Source organism: Cucumis sativus, chromosome 5, assembly GCF_000004075.3.
Source record: "Cucumis sativus cultivar 9930 chromosome 5, Cucumber_9930_V3, whole genome shotgun sequence".
In the NCBI taxonomy this organism is placed as follows: domain Eukaryota; kingdom Viridiplantae; phylum Streptophyta; class Magnoliopsida; order Cucurbitales; family Cucurbitaceae; genus Cucumis; species Cucumis sativus.
The window spans coordinates 25,559,645-25,569,574 of record NC_026659.2 but is presented as its reverse complement, the minus strand read 5'-3'; the positions used below and the strand labels follow the sequence as shown (position 1 = coordinate 25,569,574).

The window sequence follows — 9,930 nt, the reverse complement described above, 5'->3', positions numbered from 1 at the left end:
CACTTTTCTAGTACAATAGTATTGGAGAATTCGAACTCATACCTTCATGTTTTATACTTTACTTTTTTAATTGAATTATATATATATATATATTACTTTTTAAATTAAAAAATATATATATATATATATTAAATTATGAAAGGTGATAATGTTATATGTTCCTACTTTTTCATATTGTCATTACTATTATGTGATGATTTTATATCTCATTACTATTATGTGATGAGATGTTATTAACAATGAAATATAGTTGTTAATTTTAAAAGATTTAACATGAGAAAAAAAACTAAATAAAAGCTATACCCTTTTGAGGCTAAAACTACAAGTTTAATACTAATTTTTAATTTTATGACAATTTGGCATTTAAAACTTGAGTCTTTAAAAAAATTATTTATTAAACATATAATTGAACTCAAACTTATGTGAACTAGAACGAGAGTAAGCAAGACTTTACATTTTTCATTTTTACAATTGATGAATTTTTAAAAGGTCGTATCAATTAATTATCTATTAAAAATAAAATTGAAGATGTATGAATTTAATTTGAAATGTTTTTCATTTTAAGAAATTATTAAAAACTTCTCAAAGACAAGAATAAGGATAAATTGTATACATTAAAATTTAAAACTATAATTAATTAACCATCAAATTAGAATTTCCACAAAACAAAAAATGCCAATTTACCATAATGCCAAATAGTCAGTTTACTTTATTTACTTCCCTTCCTTCCTTTTCATTCGTTCCCCTCAAACCCACATGTGATTTCTTCGATGCTAAATTGGCAAAAGATGAATTCAATGAATTTAATTACAGTAAACCTTCCTTCGTTTCACAAAATATCACAAAAGAAGAAAAGTAAAAAAGAAAAAAGACTGGTAAATATGGATTTTTAAGTTCGAAGTGTGTGGTGAATCATCTTCCGGTGAAGAGGCCACTGAAAACCTGGCTGTTACCGCCGAGTGAGGCTTCCCATTCGACGGCGGAGGTCATAAGCTGCGACAGCAAAGCAACAATTTCACGCATCTCCGGTCTCCCCACCGGATTTTCATTCAAACACCACGCCGCTATCTCTCCCATCTGCGCCCATCATCCCCCATTCATTCAACTTACACTTTCATTTCACATTTTACTATTCCATTTAAATAACTAAAACTCACTAAAAAAAGTTCAAAAAGTAAAAGGATTTTCTTTTTTCTATTAATAAAACATAACGAAATTAAAATTTCCTAAAGATAAAATGATGGAATTAAAGGAAAGTTACCTTGTAAACGTCCTCAATGGGGTAGCTTCCATGCAAATTTTCATCCACGACGGCTTCCAGATCAGCCTCAGAGTTTTCCCCTTGGAATATTGAATAAATCTAAACAACATTGCAATACGCCCATTTTATTAAATGATGCATACTATATATCCCTTCTGAACCTAATGCAAAATAATAATTAGAGAATAATACATTTTTGTTCGTTAGATTTTTGGTATAGTTTTTATTTCCACGTCCTTACATTTAAAAATGTTACACATTTACTTTGATTTTAGGTGGATACAAATTTATAATTCAATGTCTTGTTATGATTATGATTTGGTTCTTTGGTCGTAACATTATATTTACACTTTTGAATAACTAAATTAAAAGATTAAAAATTTGAATATTGTATTAACATAAATTTAAAAATTAAATTAAAAACAAACTCAATATTTAAAATTAAGGGTAATTATTATGAATGACTCGCGAAATAATATAGATGTAAAAAAAGTTGTAAAACAAAATCTATCACATACCACTAGTTGCAGTATAAATTTTGACAAATTTTTTATATTTGCTATTGTCTCTAAAATTAATCAGTAACATTTTTTAAACGATAAATGGAATCTTAAAGTTTTTTTATATACAAAATTACTTTTAAAAGAAATTTAGTTAAAAAAACTTACAAGCGTGATTAGTGATTTGGTTCTCTTTGGCTCTTGGTTTTCTCGAACCAAAGCTTTTCTTCCCGTAATTAGCTCTGCTAAAACCACTCCAAATGCAAATACGTCCGTTTTTGGTGTCACTTGCAGCTCTTTTACAGATCTTTTTACACAATTCATGAAACAAGATTAGTGGTAACACATTCATATTTTTAATTTGAAATTTATTTCTCTTCTTACTCTGGAGGAAGGTAGCCTGGAGTTCCGACTAGTCGAGTTGCTACGAGTTCCTCGTCGTTCGTCCGACTGAGTAACTTCACCAATCCAAAATCTGCAACCTGCAAAATGAAACAACTTAAACGTGAGTTATATGCTTAGGATTAGCACACTAAATCAACAAACTATATGTTTGAATTGGCTTTTCAAATGTTAGTTAAAAATATATTTACTTTTCCTTAAAATTACTTTCTTAAGTGCTTAAAAAGTTAATTGAAATTGACCCTAGTTACAATTGTTAGGGTTAGGATTAGGATGGAAGGAATTCATCAAGTAAAGTCTAAAAAAAAATGTAATTAACTTTTCTTTTTCAGGTTTGGTGACTAATTAAGTTGATTCAATAACCTAACTATGTGATATATATAATAAATTGAATCTTAATTCATCTTGTCACGGTTTAAAATATCAACGTCGATAAAAAGAATTAGGGTTTTAGCTTTAAAAAAATTGATGGATATTTTTAGAACAATTATAAAAAAGAAAAAATTATTAAAGAATAAATTAAAACGAGTAAATAAACATTTTAGTACATTTAGAATAAGAAACATGCTTATTTATTTATATTATATTTTTATTAATGCCATTTTTATACTTGTGTTTTTTATGTTCATATAATAGAAATATTTAATTTACCCTCTCGTCTACGTCGAATTCATTAGAAACATGAAAATAGACCAACATCGTAAAACAATTTAATAGATAAAATATGTTACCTTTGCTTCAAGGTTTTCATCTAGAAGGATATTACTTGTCTTGATATCACGATGAACATATCGTGATTTAGTATGGTCGTGGATATACTCGATGCCCTTTGCTGTGTCTAGAGCTATTTGTGTTCTTGAAGGCCATGATAAAGGTTGGAATCCTAACGAAATCGAAGTTAACTTTTCTTAAGATTCCATAAAAATCAATATTGAAATAATAATTAATTTAGTCAAGTTTATGTTCTTCATATAAATTTTTCTGAATACATCAAAAGCAATAATATGGAGGATCAAATCTTCTATTTCTAGTATGTCAATAACGATTAAGACAAGCTCGATAAAATTTAACTCAAGCTTAATAAATGAAATTGAGCAAAGAATTTGAGTACCCCTTTTCAATGGATCATGTAGATGATCACTAAGTGATCCATTCGGAACATACTCGTAAACCAAATACAAATGGTCATCTCCACTAGCATATCCTAGAAGTTCTACCTGAAAAACCAAATAAACTTTTTAAACATTTATCAATTTAAAATATTTTCAAAAATAGTAAAATGTCGATATTTACACAGTGGAGCAAAATTATCTTTTTAGTTTAAAAATAGTTTCATTTTTTTATTTTTTTAGAAAAATGAATTAAAGTATTTATAGAATACCTTAATTAGTTTAAAAAAATTCAAATACTTTAAATAAATATTCAAATGCGTAGTTCTATTAATTATAGATATATCGTGTAATTCACGACTAAATAACTTTTCAACTTCATTTTCAAATTATTAATTTTTATAAGTATTTATATTAAAAGAAATTCAGTTTCGTTAACTTAAAAAAGATCCAAACAAATCTATTGGATGAAAAAACTATTACAAATATGTATAAATATAGTAAAATATAATATTATGTCCATATGTATTAATGATAGACCCAAATATTAATATATTGTGATTGGTTATATTTATAAATATTTGGATCATTTTGTTATATGAAAAACAATTATTATTAAGAAGTATTTGCAAAAATAACAAAAAAAAAAAATTATGATAATAGGACCCATGTTATTATATTTTCTAAATTGTAAAAATAGCGAATTTAAAAATGGATAACTTTCTAATAGCCCATCTGATATATCTAATTACTTGTCAATATATTTGTAATATGAAAAAGAGATGTGTTATGGACCGTTTTTGCTAAATTTTTTTTGTCATTTTCCCTATTATTAAATTCAAAAACGGTTTGGAAAGAGACTTTCACAAAAATAAGAAAAAAAATGATGATAATAGAGTTCATGTCACAATATTTTCTAAATTTGCAAAAAAATTAAAAATTCAAGAGTGGTGATCATTTGATAATTCTATGATTATCGTCTGGTATCACTAATTTTGTCATATTTGCAATATGCAAAAAATTGATGTGAATATTGAGTTGTTTTTTTCTAAATATTTTTGTGATTTGATATAATTTTTTTAAAAAATAAATAGAAATTATTATAAATAATAATTAAAAGAAGCTTAAAATATTCTGAAATATGTGAATTTTATTGTATTTGGTAAATAGTTTTAATATTTTGTTAATTTTAAAAAAATACCCCAATAATAATAGGCAGTGCAAGGGATTAATGTGTGTAAGTTACCACATTGATGTGATGGATCCTGCACAGGACCTTTAATTCTGCGAAGAACTCTTTGGATTTATTAGATTTCATTTTCTTAATTGCCACCTCCTGCAAATTAAAGAAGCAATTATGAATAAACTTTGATCTTTTTTCTGTTCTATAATATATATATATACATCTGTGTATGTAAAAGAACAAGAAGAAAAAAGAGAAAAAACCTGTTCATTTAATACTCCATGGTAAACAATTCCATATCCACCCTCTCCAATCTTGCGAGATTCATCGAAGTTAGCCGTAGCCTCTTGGATCTCCTCAATGCTAAAAGTCAATGTTTTTTCTGATTCGAACCCTGATACTTCTGTAAATATTGGTAAAAACAAAATTTAAGTATTTATACATCCATACATTTATATCAATTTTTATTCATGAGAAAACATTTAGGGTTAAAATTAAGACATGTAATTTGTTTCTCACCTTTTCTAGATGACATTTTGTGAGCTTCTGATTTTCCCTTTGACAACGGATATTGAAAGCTAGATGTTCCAGTAATACTACAACTCTTGGAATGATGTTTTGAATTTTCCAGCTCGTCCTTACGATGGGACTTCTTCAATTTTCTCCTTATGAAGATGATAGCCAATGATCCCAATGAAAGTAGTGTTAAAGTTGATAGTACTGCAATCACTATTGTCCATACATGTTTCTTTGTCGACCCTAATTCCACATAAACAGAGCAAATAAGCTCTAAAAGCATCCCTTTTACAACTTTTTTTTCTTCTAATTTTACGGAACAAATAATCTAACGTTACAAGACCGTAGGTAGGATATTAAATTTTGGTGTAGGTGACCATCTCTCATAATTCTTTGACACTGTGTCAAGGTCATATCTCATATTTATAACTATGCCACCTTAGGAGGTTATCATCAAACATGTCACAATAGTTCAAATTAATTTTTGATATGTTTCAAAGTAAATTTTTAATTGGTTAAAATAATTTATGCTAGGTTTAAAATCATCTTGAAACATAATATTTAATTGCACACTTTCAAAATGTAAATTCGATACTATTAGAACGGTTTTAAAACACTACCAAGCATATTCTATATAGTGATTTTAACTCATTCTCAAATATACCAATCACTTAAAATCAATTTCGTGATATAGAAAGAATCATTTTTAAACATAGTAAAATATCACTATCACATGCTAATAAACTACTATAATTTATTATTAGATATCTCTATTTGTTATATTTATAAATATTTTTTTAATATATTTATTATTTACAATATATTTTTCATATAAAATTTTTGATATTTTAAAAACTAATAAGAAAATTAAGAAATTGTTTAAGGTATAAGAAATTTTAGATTCTATCAACGTTTATCGATCTTAATACACATATGAAATTTTGTTATAGGGGTAAATAATTCGTCAATCAGTTTCTGTTTTAAAGTGATTTTCAACTTTAAAGTGATTTGCACTCGTTCAAAAATAGTTAAGATTACCTTTGGTAGAAAAATAGTTAAGATTACCTTTGGTAGATTGATACGCATTCTTGTACATTGGCACATACAAAACCCAACCAGGAACAATCAACTCAGGGTCTTGAATCAATTTCGCATTCATACTATGGATTTCATCCGCATCAGCCCACAACAAGCTCGCGATTTGGGATAAAGTATCATGCAATTGAACCGTATAAGTCACCACAATTTTAGACTCATCTTCAATGCATCCACATAACAACTTCACTCCAGTTACATCTCCAACATGAAGCAACGGATCACCGGATATCCAAACTTGTCCGCTGTAATTTCGATTCGACACGCCGCTCAAGGTATCCCCGATTCCCACTCTGAACGACGTGTCGTGAAAGTACGCCGTTCCGGACACTCCGTCGGCCGTTTCGCACGAACACGGCGCCGTAATTAGGTAATCCTCAACTCCCTTGTGCGGAAGCGGCAGAATCTGCGACGGATTGACGGAGTAGGCGGCGGCAATTTCGTTCTCGCCCTCCAAACCTTTGTTCACGTGATAAAACGAGGCGTCACATTTCTTTATTCTTGAACATGACATCGGATACATGGTTTGATTAGAGTCGAAGGCGGCAGCGACGGCGGCGGCGTCCCAGATTGTTGAAGAACAAATGAAAATGAGTAGAAAGATGGAGGGTGAAACGACGGCGTTTGAAGCCATGGTTTTAGGAATTCTTCTTTGTGAGGAAGAAAGAAAACAGAGGATGTTAATTTGATGCTCATTGTATGCTCTCCGTGTTGGTGTTATTTAGCATTCTTTAATTATTATTTTTGTTCTTATTTTGACGTATTTGGATATAGCAACAAACAGCTAGAGCCATTGATTCTAACGGCTGACTTCAACTTTCAAGTAATTAATTATACAAATGAATATGTTTATTTTTCATTCATTTTTTGTTTGTTAATGGTATAGTTTTCTGACGACATCTTCTACTTCAACATACATGTACGTATCGAGGGTTATACAATCTTTGTAACCGAACATAATGTCTTTGAAGCTCAGTTGAGCTGAGCTCATATTAGCAAGAATTCAACATATTCATTGGAAACAATTAAAAGCATTCAATTAGCTATAGAAAAGATTATTCCAATACTTTACATTTATCATTTTTTTAATTATTTGTTACAATATTTACTATTTCTTTATTAAAATTATAATTTAGTCTATACACCAAACACATGCTACTATAACCTGAAAGTAAAATAATCTATACCCTATGTTTTGAGTATCTGAATCTCTAACTAAAATCATTAGTCATGAACTGTCTTTTTTTTTCTTTCTTTTTTTTAAGACTAATAATATGTATATAGGTAGAGAAGATTCATACATACATTAAATTAAAAGGGGTTAGAAGTACGGTGATACAAATAAATATGGACAAAATGGTAAGGGAATGAAAACTTAAAAGATTGATATAAAATATAAAAGAAACAGAAAGAAAAGGAGAGATAAGAGAGAGGGGATAATACGAAGCCAAAGGAAGAAGCCAAGAGCAAAGAGGTTGGTGTGTCGTTGTGCTTCTTACTCTTGTCCTCCTATACATTCTCGCACATTATTACTCCATAGGGAGAAGCCGGCTGATGCCCATGACATAGGATATGATTATGATATATAAATATAATTAAGCTCCACGTGGCATATTATCGTTCTTCCTTAATTTTCTTGCTGTTTGATTCAAGAGCAGGGTTTGCCACTAGGAATAATCTATCCATCAACATCCATACACGATAAATTAATATCAATCCTGAATTTGTAATATTTGGGAGCACTCAAACATCGGTTCTGCATGGAAAACGGAGAAAGGTTTGTATTTATGCAGTGTTTTAATTTGGATTCACACCAACACTTTACGACGGATCAAGTTTATCGTTTTAATGTTGGATAATTAATTTAACTGTTTAATTTCTACCTTAATTCAACCGATATTTGTGGATCTAAATCACATGTGTATTTTGAAATGTAGTCAACTGGTGTATTAGAACAAATCTATGGCCAACAACAAGTAAATTCACCCTAAAAGAGGTAAAGCTCGCACAAGAAGAGTGTTTTGTATTTGAAACATTTATTTGATGTTATATTAAATTAGCCTTTACCATGAGCTTAAACTTGTGTGTTGAATTTATGATTTAAGAATATCGTCAAAAGCTCTTCAATAATTATCCTATTTTGACTATTTATAGATCACTGTGATAAGAAAATTACACGATAATTAACTAATTAATTAAGAACTAATCTAAAATTAAACCCTTCTAATATCATGCTCTAATATATTAACAAAATTGATAATTATAAAACTTTATTTTATTTTGTGCCCAATATCTGCTCATAATTGTTTTTTTTTATAAGATATAGCATATGTCAAATATCTATGTGAATGTTTATAAATTTATTCCCTACAAAATCAAGAGTTTAGAAATTTGATTAAACGTTTTCAAATCTTACCAACTTATTAACTTTTTATTTTTTTCAAAAATATATTTTAAAAGTTTAAAACCCATTTAACCCAAAATTGAAAATTTTAACATTAAACTAGTAAGTTATCCACTTTTATATACAAGAATCCTACTAGTAATTAATAAGGTAAATAGTCAAGACATATTTGATCAATCTTGGCATCAATTGTTGTCTAGGTAAATAAATAGTTTATTATCTTCTCGTAATAAATGCAAAGGTATTTGAAAACATTTTTCTTCTTTCATCTCATTTTTTAATACATAGTTTTCTTCTTTCATCTCATTTTTTTAATACATAGTTTTCTTCTTTAATATTCTTTTTCTATGTACACTGGAGAAATAAGGATTGAATCTTGAATCTCGAGAAAGGAAGTTCATATCAATAGAACTGTTTTGTTTCAACTCTTCTTTTTTTATTTTTCTAAATAATTGTTTTATTTCAACTCTTCTTTGTTCATTTTTCTAATTATTGTTTTTTAAATTGACAGGGTTAAAACTTATTGTAAATTGACTTAAAACTCCTATTCCAAAAGAGAGAGAATAAATTCTCATCTACATTTATAACTTTCTTTATCTTTCTTTCTTTAATTATTTTTCGTAAAGTACGATTTACACCATATTATCACATCTAAATCTAGTCTTTTTTTTCCCAAGAAAACAAATCTAGTCCAATTGTTTTATTCATTTCTTAAAATTTGATTATTATCGTCGGAATCAAATCGATCATTCCAAGACAAGTATTTTGTTTTGAATAAATATGTTAGTATTGACTCGTAGGTGTAAAAGGTAAAGACATCCATTTCTTTCGTAACATCAACAGAATTCCATCAAGGTTAACTTTTTAGAGTCGAGCATGGAAGTTTAAACTTTACATTGTCGAATTCAACTTAAGTTTATTAGAGATTTATGAAAAAAATTCTGGATTAGAGATCACGATCCTTGATATGTGACGTTATTTTTACTTGGTCAATAACAAAAAACTTTATTCTATAGTCACATTCATTTCAAAGATGTCTAAGTAAAAGCAACCTTAGTTAAAAATGAACAAAATAAATTACTTAATTAAAACCAAATTTAACACAATAGTAACTATTTATCTCTCGAGATTGAAAGTTCCATTTTCAATTTATACACCTTTGTATTGAAAAATTAAAAAATGAAAATTTTAAATTTTGATTTCTAGAGAGAAATATCATGTTAATTGTTATCGAGTTGATAACTATTAACATAAATTTATTTACGTTAAAAAAGAATCCACTTTAACTAGTTAGTAAAAAAATTAATTACATTAATCCAAATCTAATGTCGTTAAACTAATTAATATACATCAAAGTTTACCTACTACAACTTTATTCTACAATAATAAAAGTTGCATCACTTTATTGCAACTTTATTGTATTAAATAAAGTTTATTCGGCCAACTAGATTAAAAATGAC

At 28.0% G+C, this 9,930-nt stretch overlaps 1 protein-coding gene across 1 annotated transcript; it reads right to left on the bottom strand.

The window, feature by feature from the left end:
• Nucleotides 1-655: 655 nt before the first annotated feature.
• On the bottom strand, nucleotides 656-6,768 carry LOC101213332 (lysM domain receptor-like kinase 3). Its single transcript, XM_011657952.2, has 10 exons — nucleotides 6,010-6,768; nucleotides 5,029-5,214; nucleotides 4,719-4,885; nucleotides 4,519-4,608; nucleotides 3,275-3,380; nucleotides 2,895-3,046; nucleotides 2,146-2,243; nucleotides 1,930-2,068; nucleotides 1,262-1,360; nucleotides 656-1,077 (listed from the first exon to the last, which is right to left on the bottom strand). The coding sequence occupies exons 1-10, from the start codon at nucleotides 6,698-6,700 to the stop codon at nucleotides 913-915; spliced, it is 1,893 nt and encodes a 630-aa protein (XP_011656254.1). The 5' UTR covers nucleotides 6,701-6,768; the 3' UTR covers nucleotides 656-912.
• Nucleotides 6,769-9,930: the final 3,162 nt, after the last annotated feature.

Coding starts and splice junctions, on each gene's coding strand:
- LOC101213332 (XM_011657952.2), bottom strand. CDS start 6,700: ATGGCTTCAAACGCCGTCGTTTCACCCTCCATCTTTCTACTCATTTTC. Junction 4,609..4,718: donor ATGGAGTATTAAATGAACAG/GTTTTTTCTCTT, acceptor TTTAATTTGCAG/GAGGTGGCAATTAAGAAAAT. Junction 3,047..3,274: donor ACATGATCCATTGAAAAGGG/GTACTCAAATTC, acceptor CGATTTCGTTAG/GATTCCAACCTTTATCATGG.